This window comes from Manduca sexta, chromosome 12, assembly GCF_014839805.1.
Source record: "Manduca sexta isolate Smith_Timp_Sample1 chromosome 12, JHU_Msex_v1.0, whole genome shotgun sequence".
In the NCBI taxonomy this organism is placed as follows: Eukaryota; Metazoa; Arthropoda; class Insecta; order Lepidoptera; family Sphingidae; genus Manduca; species Manduca sexta.
In genome coordinates this window covers 7,841,995-7,857,473 of record NC_051126.1, presented here as the reverse complement: position 1 = coordinate 7,857,473, position 15,479 = coordinate 7,841,995, and the positions used below count along the sequence as shown (strand labels likewise).

At 32.3% G+C, this 15,479-nt stretch overlaps 1 protein-coding gene and 1 long non-coding RNA gene across 4 annotated transcripts; one reads left to right on the top strand and one right to left on the bottom strand.

The window, feature by feature from the left end:
* Positions 1-5,156: 5,156 nt before the first annotated feature.
* On the bottom strand, positions 5,157-9,498 carry LOC119189125 (26S proteasome non-ATPase regulatory subunit 10-like). Its single transcript, XM_037438012.1, is given in 5 exon segments — positions 5,157-5,350; positions 6,614-6,783; positions 8,853-9,019; positions 9,022-9,097; positions 9,173-9,498. Coding segments are annotated over 5 exon segments (669 nt in total). The 5' UTR covers positions 9,275-9,498; the 3' UTR covers positions 5,157-5,196.
* A 30-nt stretch (positions 9,499-9,528) lies between these two features.
* LOC119189126 lies at positions 9,529-12,418 on the top strand. Of its 3 annotated transcripts, none has more exons than XR_005112263.1 (3): positions 9,529-9,866; positions 11,838-11,986; positions 12,282-12,418. It is a non-coding gene; the product is annotated as an uncharacterized LOC119189126 (long non-coding RNA). The 3 variants fall into 3 exon arrangements; XR_005112264.1 differs by having other exon boundaries at positions 9,587-9,605; XR_005112262.1 differs by lacking the exon at positions 9,529-9,866 and adding an exon at positions 9,882-9,997 and having other exon boundaries at positions 12,282-12,354.
* Positions 12,419-15,479: the final 3,061 nt, after the last annotated feature.

The following is a 15,479-nucleotide window of genomic DNA, read 5'->3' as shown; positions in this document are numbered from 1 at the left end:
TGCAGTAATGAAACATGTTGCAAAAACGGGGACAATTTATTAGTTTTGAGTGTTTCCGTTGCGTGCCCTGCGTAAACGGTTAAAGTTATGCAACAATGAAGTATGACGGGATTGTTCCTCTTAAAAAGTTCTAAAAAATATATTATAAAACAAAGTCCCCGCTGCATCTGTCTGCCTAAACATGTTAAACTCAAAAACTACCCAACGTATTAAGATGAAATTTGGTATGGAGACAGTTTGAGCCCCCTGGAAGAACATAGGCTCCCGGGAAACGACTACTTTTATAACGGAAAACTTTAGCCTGAAGAACTTTATAACGCGGGGCGGAGCCGTGGGCAAAAGCTAGTATCAATATAAATTTACTAAAGTTACAATAACATAATTTTTATGAATGAAATAAATATATTCTCAATAATTATTGGCATGCCCCAATTATTTTGTTACATGCCACTGTTACCACACATGGAGTTGGAACACTATCCCTAATATACATAAACATACCATCAGAACTTAAGATAATCACAGATATATTACATAATTGTTGATAATGATGGCAAACACACTACATACCAGTTGTCTTGTCTCTCATTTGTATACCAAATCTGAATGCCAGTGCGACATAAAACAGTTAGCATGTAAAAAATTGTTATGGGGTCTACTTAAAATTCAGTGCATGTGTTTTGCTGCACTGCTCATTTCTTTATCCTCAGAGTCAGCTCCCACACATTTGTAAAATTTCATATACCATTTTGAGTGTGGGACCACATTTTACTGGCCATTTAAAAACATAACATTTTTGTAGGTGTGCAATTGATGTATAATATAATAGTGACGATGACCTGCCACATATTCCCTAATATTACCACATTCTGGCATAAGCCACAATACATGATCAAGATCAAAGAAGTTACATCCAATTCACTATACATCACTGCATATTAACTCAATACATAGCAATAATGAGACAAACCATTAACCCAATGATGAAGAAAGGGTTTATCCATGGGCCATGATACTTGCTTGCATGAATACTTTTTATCAACAATCTTATAGCACTTTTTGCATGCGCTCACTCCACAACATTCACAGAATAATCCAGCCACAGGTAGCATTAGCTCAACACATATAGTACACTGAAACAAGTTTTATAAAACCATTTATCTTTGTTAGCAAACAAAAACTTGTTCAAACTCATATTGTTACTTATTTTATGAATTAAGCATAATCAGGGCAATAAAAAGTAATATTGATGAGTCACATTTTTGCAGACCAAGAACTAAGTTGTTAATGTTACTTTATTGCAGACTGCAAACTATGAAAACTAAGGTATATTCTATATGTAATTATCTAACTTATGTGAGCTAAGCTAAGCTACCTTAGGTCTTGGTTTGCAAACGGTATAAGGGCTAGTAAAAATAAAAGTTAGTTTCAAAAAGTAATGACACTACTTACATAAATGTTATATGGAATTGATTTATTACATTGTATACTTCTCCATGTATGACCACGATCCTTATATTTCGTTTGCATAAAATTATTGTCACCAAAAAGGGAGTGAATAAAACGATAAATCAAATAACTCAAAAATAAACTTCCTATTAAAAAGTAATAATTAAAAAAAACATCATTGAAATTCATCTCACTGTCCATTTTAGAAATAGAAATTATAGTGTTTTGTTATAAGCTTTTATGGTAACACATTCAAAATTTCACCTAAAAATAAACAATTCGTTTGTTTAGTATAATATTTTTTCTATTGTAAGCAAGTTTAAATATTTAATAGTTTTGAATAGTAAACTGATAGTAAATAGTATAATTTTTTATTTGACACTTGACAGTATAATTGACAGAAGACGTCAGTTGTATAGTCGGCAACTGTCCTAGAATGCAAACAGCCAAAATCTTGGCCAAAATACTAATGTACTTTTGGTAGGTAACCATATTATATAATATTATAATTCTCTTTGGGTAGGTATTTTTATAAACTAAGATCACCAAGATAGATAAGGGAGTGACACATTATCCCTGAAATTTAGCTATCAGTGAGTCGAGTATGAGTGCTATCATTAGTGCATTACGTTTTTGATTCAGATAAACATGGTAAAAGCCATAAATTGTTTTACGTAAAATCGAAAATATTGAAAATAATTAAAATTGGAAAACATAAAAGTGCCCAGTAAGATTTTTTTTAACATAACTACTTAGAGCGATAATAAAATATTAGTTACTCCCATCAGAATTACAGCCTATTATAACATTTATATTTACTCAGTCATTCAAAGTTTTTTATATGGAAACAGCAGTAAAAGTTAAATCTTACTTTTACTCAAAGTTTTTACTGTCGAGTTGAGATAGCAAACTCCAGTGAGACTGGTCGTTAATCTTATACAGATGTCGCGAAAAGCAGTTATTAAAAATAAATACTTCGTAGTCGTACAATTTCCTCAGAATCATAATGGCTAGTTATTGTTTCTGGATTAAAACATTGTCAACTTTCTATCCCAATAATTTAGACCCTTAGGTAATAATGGTTTTTTTATCTGAATTTTTAAATAGATGGCGCTGGCATCGTAGTGTTTTAGCTACTTTTGTAGCAGGAAAGGACTTTCACGCGGCCGAAACCGCGAGCGGTTACTTGTGTATTATAAATTTCGAATAGAAAGCTTCTAAAAATACAGTTGGCGCACCAATTAGCTGACTGCTGCGGGCAGTGTTGCCAGAAGGTTACATTTCTTACATTTTTCGTTACTTTTGACCCCCTCGCGTAACATGTAAGTAATTTTTATATTTAAGGCAATTTTAGTAACTTTTGAGAACAACGAGATTTGTAATACAACATTTTTATTGTAAACAGTTTACGAACGCATATCTATTCAACGCATCCAAATTTTTTTTTTTTTTTTTATTCTTTTGTATTTTAGAGGCTTTTAGTGATATTTCCACCATGCCAGCCCCATCATACCGTAAATATTATCTTTCTATTCTAAATTACTAATAAAATTATAAATAAGTATAGCGGCTTCAGATAGGGGTTCCGACAAAATACCCCGGTAGGCCCCGACGTCTAACAAATTGATATTAAAAACATTATTCAAAGCCTCTCTCATAGGCTTCGTCCTGACACACTCTGCTAATAAGTGTTGGACATCGTCCATAATACCGCACTCTGAGCAGTTGGGAGTAGCACTTTTTCCCATGAGGTATCTAAATTTGTTTAATGGGATATGGCCAGAACGAAGTCTATTACCAACAATAATTCGCTTCCTACTTAATTTAGAGTTGGCAAACCAGGGAATGTGTGGAGGTTCATTTTGTATAGTTTTAAACCAAATTCCTTTTTCTAGTGATTTAACGTCAAAATATTCTTTCCAATCGTTGTAACATTTGATTTTGAATTTTCTCAACATTTCGAAATGACTAGGTGTGATATTTATTGTAAGGCCTTCTATGATAGATCTTTGGGCCAGACTGTCAACCACCTCGTTCCCTGATAAGCCAATGTGCGATGGAACTCATTGCAACCTCATTTGAATGTTGTTTAATGTGAGACTATGGATCTGTTCTAATATAGCATATGCTATCGAAACACCTCTGTAACCAGAGGCGCATCGAGCAATATGCTGAAGGGCGCTTCTACTATCTACAAAAATTACTACCTTCTCACATATCAAATTCTGAACATAAGACAATGCTTTTGAAATTGCAGTAAGTTCCGCGGTCATAATACATAGGTTACAGTTATCTAATTTAAAAATACCACTTACTCTATTTTTTGGATCATAGAAAGCAGCCCCTAGAGAATTATTCTTCTTTGAACCATCCGTATATATCCTCGTCCAACTATCATATTTACGTTGAATTTCTTCTAATACCGTAAATCTTAATATTACATCCTCATATGATTTCTTATTATATTTAACACTATCTAATTGCTCTTTAATAACATTTTGAATATTTATATCGGTCAACCAAGTATCTAAGCTATACATTTCTAACGGGTAACTAGATGATATTGTTTCTTCCTTAGTTTCCTTATAGACTAAAACTAAAAGTGGTTTTTTTTTTATTTCTCCTAAAGCTGCTATCCATGTAATCTACTAAAGTGTTTAATAAATTGATTGTTGGATTATTTTGAAATGATTGTGATTTTAAACAGTATTTACTAGCCAAATATCTCCTTCTAAAGGTCAAATTGGGGATACAAATATCACATTCCATCACATGAATGGGTGTGGTACGTATAAAACCACCTATAATTCTTAGAGCTTGACTTTGCACTTTATCTAGCTTAGCAAGGTGGGATTTCGCACTATTGTCATACATAAAACATCCGTAATCTATTCTGCTCCTAATCAGCGCTATATACAATTTTCGGAGGTGTTTAGGATGGATTCCCCAAGCTGTTCCTGCTAAAACCTTAAGTAAGCTTAAAAATTTTTGTGTTTTAGCCCAAGTCTCATTTATATGTTTCCCCATCGTAAACTTCTATCTAACCACATACCAAGATATTTAATATTTTCAACTAAGTCAAGAGGCAGCCCATTTAAATTTAAATTTATTTGTTGTCTTCTGTGTCCTCTACTAAATAAACAAATTTTTGATTTATGACTAGATAGTTCCAAACCTAGTTCTCCCAGTAAAATATAAATAGCATTCAAAGCACTTTGCATTTTTGATATATTGTCATTAAGAGATTTACTGGTTATATATAAAACGAAATCATCTGCGTATTGTGAACATCCAAATTTACCACACCTAAAACTGGCGGGTCTAAAAAGTATTTCACTCCATATCACACTCAGAGATGGCTCGCCATGACAAAATGAAACATATCTTGCATATATTAAAACTTGATTTTGCTTGAGTGTGCGCGCGCACATTACCTGCTTCGTGAGTCCCCGCGGTTTCGCAGCTACAAAAATGCTTGCCCAAAAACGCGTAAATTAAAAAAAAAACAATAATGTAACTTTTGCAGCAAAAAAGTAACATTTCAGAAAACGAAACGTAACTTACGACTCAAGGGCCCTGGCAACACTGGCTGCGGGTAACACATTATGTGATCAGTGAACTGTTTCCAATAAGAAAATTTATAATAAAGTGTGTTTCATATTATTTTTTTGCATGAGTAGATACATTTGTTGAAATAATATACTTCGTATCTTTTTGATTATACACTTTATTTAAAATCAAAACATATTATTCCTTTAGGATATTCATGATACTTTGTTTCAATTTTTTGGAGCATAAGTCAAATGGGGTTTTCTTTTCCTTATTTTCTATATCAGTTTTGGCACCGGATTTGACCAATAAACAAGCAACAGCCTCCCTGTCTTCCTCGCATGCCAAATGTCTGTAAAAATAGATATTATTGTGAGTATTCAAAACATCGTCAAAATATTGTTGTATCTCAATATTAGTCAATCACAACGGCCCTATGTCTACACACTGCGAAGGCTGCCATGCCGTCATCACTGAGAAAGAGACTTGTTATCACAGCCTTACTCCGTCCTTAGATAAAAGACGTCTATGAATGAGGGGGATAGCTTTTCACAATCGTACAATGTGCTACGGTATGTATATGTCATTTATACATTTCTATGCTGGTCACACACCGCGCGAGGCAGGGAAACTGATTTTCATGCGCGTCTCCGCTTCGCGATGGTGGTTTATATGTCATGTACAAGCAAATATTGTCAATAAGAAAGGTATAAATATTTCATATTATAATATGTATATATATAGAAATTTCCACAACATTTTTCATGACTCAGATATCTAACTAGGAAAATAAGATGTAACATATTATTTAGTAGATATTTTACATCTTTTATTCAGGTGAATTTCGTCATATTAAATTTTAAAGGCCGAAATATCCATGATTATTAATTATTTTTACGTTTTTCTTTCAACTGCGAGAACTAATCACTAACTAGACGTGAATTTAAATTCTTTACTTGCCAATACTTGTTTAGTTACCCAGATTAAAGGTGAAACAAAATGTATGAAAATGGACCTTGAGGTATCGCCTTAAACTGGGTAAGTATAGAGTTACAGTTATACAGTAAGTTTTTATTTTATTCTCCAATAAGTATGTATCTGCCATTTAATAATTTTGAAGCTAAGATGTTTTTATTACATAGATACGTTGTCCGAGCTCAATACTGGCAAGACGAAAATAAGGTAATTGCCCGACTTAACGGCCAATGAGCGTGCGGCACTAACGTTGTTACTTAACTGTCGATGTATATATATCCTTTTCTAACGAATGTATGCTACATCTTTTTATTCCTTCTTCGAGCCAATTTGTAATTATATGTACAGGTACGTGACCATAGCAAATAGTGCGCCGTTTTTATGTGCCATTTTGTTAGTGTATTACGCGTCTATTTGTAAAACGTCATTGTTTGGAAGTATTTTTCAAACAATGTTAAATATCTATATGCTATAAGTACATAACAATAACTAAAAGGATAATTATTTTTTTTTATTTTCTATAAAGCAAGCTTTAAATGTACCCTTGTTCTTGCTTTTAAAGTATGGGCTTTAAAATGTAATTACTTTGTATTTCTGTTCTAAATTTGAAAATGTGATTAAAAAGGAAGGAACTACTAACAAGGGTGTAGATCCTGTAGAGTCAGTAGGGTCTATCTTTAGGTGTGAACAAGCCACCAGCAATTCTACAATGTTACTTCGGCCTTGAGCAGCTGCCCTGTGTAGTGGTGTGGCACCAAGCACATCAGCATCATTCACATTTGCTTCTGAGTTTATCAATAATTTCACAATCTGAAAAATGTACAATATAATATTATTTTTTGTTACATATCTTGAGATCAGTATTAGCTCTGGTGTTAAATTTAATGTCAATTGAAATTTGACTTCAAATCATCTTTACCAATGTGTGCGATAATACCTTGGGGGCAGTGTTGCAAAACCATATAATTTAAACGGTATTCACATGGCCTTTTTGATACGATATATGATCATGCATTCAAAATCAAAAGTAAATATACAACCTATAAAAGTATAATATAATAAATACGCCGCTTGGCTGATGGTACATTTATACTTTGAAATGTAAAAAAAAACTAGGCTAACGCCCAGTTTCTGAAAGGCTGATCAAAGTTTTGTTCAACTAACACCTCTGTTAATTTGACAACGCTGTCAAATCAATTTAGGTTTCTGAAGCGTTGTTCAGAGAAAAATTTACTAATCTATGATCAATTTGATTTGACATCAACTTTCGATTGCCTTTTTGAGTTTTAGTCTAAGAGCCCGTGAACCCCAGACCTTCGTAATTTTATAAAAGGTGAAAGTTTGTCAGCGCATGGACCCAACACAGGTAAGAACGATGGGCCATTATGAAGTTTGGGTTACAGTGGCTTTGGCAGGTACACAGTACTAAAGGTGTGTAAAATACGGATCTAGTTTCATCAAATAATAAAGTGAGATTTTTTGGTATTACCTTCAGAAAATTATTAAAAATCACGTTATCCATTGACAGGCACTTAACATCGTGGCAATCCCATGCCAGACACGCTTAATGTTCATGAAATTATAATTTTATTTACATTATAGTATAAAAGCTGATTTTTATATATAGTACTTGGGTAATAACTAAATGATGTTTCCTCATTAACCAGACGTTTTTGATAGTTCCAACTACTTGGCAGATATAAAAAAAAATAGGTACAAGCATTCTTGTGCCAATCATAACAAATTGTACCTAATAGGATTGGAAGCATTCTTGGGATTAATAATTAATTCTAGTGATTATTAAAGTACTTTACAAAATAATTACATTACGTGAGAAAAATTTAACGGAGAGAGCAAAGTGTAAACTTTTGATTAGTTCAAAATTATGTACAACCTAATTAAGATTTAAATTACCAAAATATCTATATATCTTGATTATTGAAATTATTTTTAACTTGCATTTATTACGATTACGAAAGTACCCATATAAACACTACATTATGATATACAAACTACGAATTTTATTTTTAGACACCAAAAAATTATAGAAAATAAATACCTACTCGCGGAATTTAATTTTCATCATTACTGCTAGATATGCTTATGCTCACGCCGATATACGCTAGACATAATTAAATAATAATTTCTATGTATCTAGAATAAAAAGAAACAATATTTCAAGTACTTATTACATTTTATCAACTCCAAAAACTTTTTCTAAGGAAATATATTTTATTATAAATAAACAATAAAATTTCGTGTATTTGCCATTTTATAACAGTTAATTCGCCGATGATCATTAATTAATTGACGAAGCCTTTGACATCAGTTTAATCAAAGATCACGGCTTAATTCACATTCTAGAAACTAAAAATAGCGCTGGACATGCGATTCTTTAACAGGTCTGTCAACTGACATGTTGATCAAATCAAACTAGTTATTTTTGCTTCTAGCAACTCAAATGGCACTTAACAAGATATTTGACAACATATTAGTTTAATTTTTCCATTGATCAGCCTTTCAGAAACCGGGCGTCAGTCATCAAATTGTTGCTTTGTGAGAAAACCTATACTATTATACAAAACTGAAGAGTTTGTTTGTTTGAACTCACTAATCTCAAGAACTAAGGGGTCAAACTGAAAAATTATTTTAGTGTTGGATAGCCCACTTATCAAGTAAGGCTATATATCATCATGTTATGGCCGATAGGAGCTTTTTAAAATTGATTTATTAGGTACATAAAATGTAGCCTACAACATCAATTTTAAATACTATATTCTATGTGAGTGTAAGGTAGTAAGGTAGTAACAACCAACAAATTTAGTACAATCTTGCACAAATACTAAGGATTCAAGTTGCTGTTATTTTTCTGCAATTACCTCTTTATGCCCTTTAGAGCATGCATAATGCATAGAAGTTTGTCTTCTATTTGTTTTGTGGTTCACATTTGCTCCTTTGTTGATAAGAAGTTTGACGACTTCATATCTTCCAGCTGACGATGCAAGTATGAGAGGTGTAGATGCTGTATCATCTACAGGGTCAAGGGACTACCACAATCAATCAGATAATCAACCAAATTTTCATTTCCACCCAACGCGGCCCAGTGTATTAACAGGCGACCATTCTAGAATATATAAAAATAAATTTCAGAAAATATTAGGTTAATGTAGGTAAACAGTACTTAGAAAAAGTTCCTCACTTCATCGGTCTTAGACACTAAAGACTTATCCTGATCTATTTTTACTTTAACTTGATTAAAGTCGCCTTTATAGGCTATTTCATACACAGATCCTATCGACATTGTATACTGTTGTTATTTGTGTATATATACTCTGATATTTCTTCTTCTTTTCAATTATGGGTTCCACCGTCTGTCTGCTTGTGTGTTTCGCCAATATAAACCAGACTTTCCGCAGTATTGTAATGCTCTTTGGACCAAACACAAAATAATGATATTATTTATAAATTTATCCTAACAATACAATTAATGACAATGAATTGTCAAAAACCATTTTTTTTTTTTTTTTTTTTTATAATTCGTCCTTAGAGGACAGGCTATAGTCTTACGACCATACTGCCTAGTCTTACGTATTTCTTTTCTTCAAATTTAAATTCTTAATATATTGTCTTTCGTAAGTATTCCAATTAGTAGTTTTCGTAAGTATAGTCAATTCCAGGTAAAGTATAATCCATTTTTCCAATTGTCAAATCCAGAGTAAATATCAATTCAGTACGATTTTCCTCGTCAGTGAATATGTTTCATACTATCCGTAAAATATGTTTTTACTATCCTCTTCTTAATTTAAAGCTTCATTGAGATATAGAATTTGCAATTCCACTATTTGCTCTTTGCTCCATGTATTGAGCGTGCTTCAAAATTTCAAAAACTTAGAGTAAGTACTTCCTCTAAGTTCAAATATAATCAATGGCAGATATTATCTGTCAGACTCAGCTGTTAAAGAACTGATTATAATACATTTTATAATATATGTCTGAAACCAATATCCTGTAAAATAGTTAACAAGTAAGACTTAATAACAATATTTACAATATTACTACGTAATAGAAATTTCAACGAAACAAACAAAAAACAACTAAATATCATTTACAGTGTCTTTTATAAATTTATACAAGTAAACATAAGTTGAGGTTATCAAGGTCATACAAGCTTAATTGTAACTAAACAGTATTGGAGTTGAAAATAATCATGGATATTTCGGCCTTTAAAATTTAATATGACGAAATTTTAAAGGCAGAAATATCCATGATTATTAATTATTTTTACATTTTTCTTCAACTGCGAGAACTAATCACTAACTAGACGTGAATTTAAATTCTTTACTTGCCAATACTTGTTTAGTTACCCAGATTAAAGCCGAAACAAAATGTATGAAAATGGACCTTGAGCTACCACCTTAAGCAACTCTTTTAAACATTGCGGGACCCGGTTAGGCTTCTTATAGATTTTTAAAAGCTCATCCGCCAACACAAGGCGCTGAATGTTGAAAGATGAACATTCGAAGAAAATGTGATGTAGTGATTGAATTTTTTGTGATTGACAATATTCGCAATAGGGAGAATTAGCCATTTTAATACGATGAAGATGACAATTTAATCTATAATGACCAAAACGCATACGACAAATAATTGAATAAAATTTTCTATTGATAAAATTATTTTTCTTGCAAAACCAAGGAGTGGAGTTTATTTGGACATCCATACTAGCAAACCAGTTTCCTTTAATTTCATGAGTGTGTGTATTGATATGAATGTCTCCCCATGCTTGACACATACGCTGTTTTAAGAAACTAACAGCGTCTGTGTGTGGTATGGATACAGTCATATCAATATTGGAATTAGGAATTAATTCTTGTAACTCAACAATTTTTGGCCAGATAATCTGCCCTTTCATTTCCTATGACGCCAATATGTGAAGGAACCCAAACAAAACGAACTACTATATCTAATTTGGACAGTTCGACCCATAGTTCTTTTATTAAATAAATGACATAATTAGTGTTAGCATGAAATTGATTATTTGCAAGGTTTTCTAATACACTCCTGCTATCACTAACTATTATCCATTTAGTATGGTCAGAATTACAATTTTTTTATGTGTTTTTAAAGCACTGAAAATGGCGACAGCTTCAGCTGTGAAGATACTAGCAGCTTTATCAATTTTTTTACCGATGCCTATATTTGATGAGGGCTCATATATGGCAAAAGACACAGCCCTATCATTTTTGGAGCCATCAGTATATATAAATTTATGGTCTGAAAATTTTAAAAGCATATTGATTACTTCTTCTTTCGAGGGCAGGTCCTTTTTGATTTAAAATTATATCAATAGATGGAAACTTACTAATGTAAGATCCTTCATAGCAAGGCAAAATGTGTTTTGATTGATAAATGTTCATGTTTTTAATAAAGCTCATGAACTCTTGAAGACCTTGTAAAATATAAATTGGTTTAGGGGAGAATTGAGTAACAGAATGCAACAAGTTGGCCAAAAGATTATTATTAGTTACACTAAAAAGTTTTAATATGAATCTTTCTTTCAAGTAATTAAATCGAATACTTAATGGTGGGACATTACATTCTATTTGCATTGCATTTATGGGAGTGCTTCTGAATGCCCCGGTAATAATACGCAAACACTTGTTTTGCAAAACATCTAAACTATTTACAATTCTAGCATCTGCAGCAAAGCAATAAAACCATATTCAAAATGACTACGAACTAACGATTTGTACAATAACAACAAAATTTTGGGGTCAGAACCCCAATATGAACCAGACAAGGACTTTAAAATGTTACATGCTTTATTTGCCTTATTAATTATATGTTTTAAATAATTATTCCAGGATAAATTATATGAAATATGGACACCCAAAAATTTCACTTCAGATGTAGTGGGTAACAAACAATTATTATATTGCACAGCAGGTGTACTGTGACAATGTTTACCAAATACAATAACTTTAGACTTGGATGGATTCACACTGAGATCAAGGTAAGAAAAATAGTTGTACAATTTTGCTAATGCATCATTAATTGTTGAAACCACTTGTGATACATTAGTTCCAGATGTATAAACAACCAAATCATCTGCGAATTGTAAATTTTTAACATAAGGGCCCAATATTAGATTTAGTCTACGGATATACAATATGAATATTAAAGGCGACAATATACCCCTTGACAAACTCCTTTTGACGAAAAGTCTAGGACCATAAAGGTGTCTATTAAATTTAGTAAATACTTCTCTGTTCATTAAGAAATTTTTAATCCACTTTATAATTTTTCAGGAATCCCTATTTGTAATAACTCAAGGCATAGAATATCTATGTTTACACTATTAAAAGCACCTGCGATGTCAAAGAATACACCGACCAAGTTTTCATTTGCGGATATAGAGTTTTGTATATCCAGCTGTAACTGGCAAACGCTTCTCTAGCAGAACGATTTCTACGAAAACCAAATTGATTGGAAGGTAATATATTATATTTTTCTACATAGAACTCTAAACGATGTTTAAGCAATTGTTCAAATAATTTACCAACACAAGAAGTAAGTGCTATAGGGCGATAAGAATCGGGGTATAACTTTGGCTTATCAGGTTTTAAAATTGGTACAAGGCAATCCATTTTCCAGTCTTGTGGTATTATGTTATTATCCCAAAGAAGATTCAAGATTTGTAAAAATATCTCTAAACTTGTAACACTGAGCTTTTGAATAAAATATATGACATTCCGTCGAGACCATAAGCAGAATCTCTACGAGATGAGATGGCTGATATGAGTTCTTTTATCGTAAAAGGATTGAGGAGAAAGCTATTGTTGGTATTTACATTATTGGTAAAAAGTAATTCTGAGTTATATTGTACAGAGTCCGGAGTATATTTCTTTAAAAATCAGATACCCATAAGTCATCTTCATGATTATTAAAATTATAGGTTTTATTAAATTTTCGCATAAATTTCCATATGATAGACAATGGTGTGCATCTATTAAAGGTTTCACAAAGAGAGAACCAACTTTTTCGCCTTTCTATTTTTAAAGAAGTTAGTTTTTTAACTGCTCTAAGCCTTTTGAACTGTAAATAAGTTTCCTGTGTGGGATTATTCTTGAAAGATATATATGCAGTTTTGAAATTTGATACAGCCTGTGTACACTTTTGATTCCACCACGGAAGTGTAGGGCTTTTCCTATTGTTTCTCTGACATGAATGAGTTGTAATATTTGAGTTCTCATACAAATATGATCTATTACAATTGGGAATAGAATTCGCAGCTGCAGTGCGCAAAATTTTGCAAAAAAGGAGATATGAGTCAAGAGGAGTTGTATCATCTATTACAAAATCTACTAATAAAACATCAACTTGTTTTCTATACATTTGCCAATCCACCAGTTTGTAATTTGGGTAAATGGGCAAATGTACAGCATTAAAACAATTTCCTTGAGTGTGAATGTTGGGTTGACTAATCATTACTTTTATGATTATAGGAATATGATAACTAGTACCAAGAGGACAATCATGTACAGACCAGTCACAGTTGAGAGCCAGTGATGAAGATACCAATGATAAATCCAAAGCATTGGGTCGCCATGTTGGAGAACCGATAGTCGTTGCTTGCCCATCATTAAGGAGAACCAAATTATTATCCTCAATAACCTCTAGAATATTTCGACCACGCGGGCTGTCGGAACCACAGCCCCAACAAGTGTGATGAGCGTTAAAATCGCCCGCAAATATGAAAGGACTAGGAATAGACTTAACCAATGTATCAAAATTGTTTTTGCTGAAGACTGGGTTAGAGTTTAAAGGACTATAGAAACTAACTATACATATATCTTTATTATTAACTGTTATTTTCACACATACATTTTGTAAGGAATTATCGAAATAGGTGTTAATTCTAGAATAAATAATGCTTTTATGTATTATAATTGCAACACCATTGTGTTTGTTACCACAATCATTCCTTTCAACATTGTAATTTTTAATTTTAAAATTTTGTTCAGGTTTTAACCAAGTTTCACTGATTATAGCAATATGAATATTGTGTGTATAAAGAAAATTAATAAATATATGTTTGTTACTATTCAGACTTTGGGCATTCCATTGTATTATATTTAAAGTTGATAAATCCATTATGAAGATGAAGGGAATTTATTACTTAGCGTTGCTTTTAAAACTTCTTTAATGGAAGTAGAATTAATAGGGGCATCTTTATTACTTATTATTTTAATAATTGTTTCAACTAATGTGCTTATAAATGTATCCGATTTCATTAAATTATTAATTTGCGTATCTAAAGTACGAGCAGAAAGAGCTGGAAATGCATTGGAGTCAAAAAGTTCTGAATATGTGGCATTTCTAGATTTTATTTTATTTTCTTCAACCTTTTGTTTTTTTTATTGGACATGTCGACGAAATAGCAACGTGATTGCCTTTACAGTTGACACATGTGGCATCTTTAGAGTCAATTTGGCAATTTTTAAAATTGTGATTTAATGTACAAATCGAACATACTTCTGCATTACGGCAGAATTTAGCAATATGTCCATATTTCAAACATTTAAGGCATTGCTTAACGGGAGGAATATATTTACTTACCTCGTGTCGCCACGAGTCAAGATATATGTAGTTAGGGAGGATGGTGGAGGCGAAGGTTACAGCCACTGCCTGGGTCGGAATAAATTTTACCACACCGTCGTTCCTTTCACCCTGCGCATAAAGCGCCTGACCTGCACTACGTTTTTGGAACTACCAATCAACGAAAAGACCTGTTTATTGGACATATCAATAGGAACCGAAGTGAGAACTCCAGTGACCTCTGTATCTCTAGCGGGTATAGTTGCGTTCAGAGACAGTTGGTCGAGCAATTTTTTATTTTGTATGAACATGTTAGCATTGTTAGGCAAATCAAATGTTATTCCAACCTTGTACTTATTGATGGAGCGCAAATGCATAACACCTGATACTCCATGCTCCCGTATACCTTTTGAAAGGGCCATGCGATCCCTATCACTGAATACTTTGTTCTCGTCCAGGTGGTTAGGAAGACTATTACGAGATATCCTCGATAACGTGAGTAGACAAATTGTATATGTCGATTAATATCTCGTTTTCTAACATGCGCACCACGAGATCGACAAGTTCCTCGTTGAAGACATAAGTTTACTCGTGAAGACAAAACCGATGTTGCTCGTTGAAATATATATTCTAAACATTTTATTTTCTAATATAGCTACAATGGTTTAATTCAGAAAATTTTTTAAATAAATAATCCAATTAGGTTCTTTTGACGTTTTATGACAGTTTATGTCATAACAAAGAGCATAATGTAAATAAAAACGTAAATAAGTAAACAAATTCAAAATTAATAATAATATTGTACAATATAATAGGATTCTAACACAAAATAACAGCTCCGCCCTATTTTGGAGTACGAAGTAACAAGACACAAATCAAATAAAAATCTAATAAGACAATTATTTGTA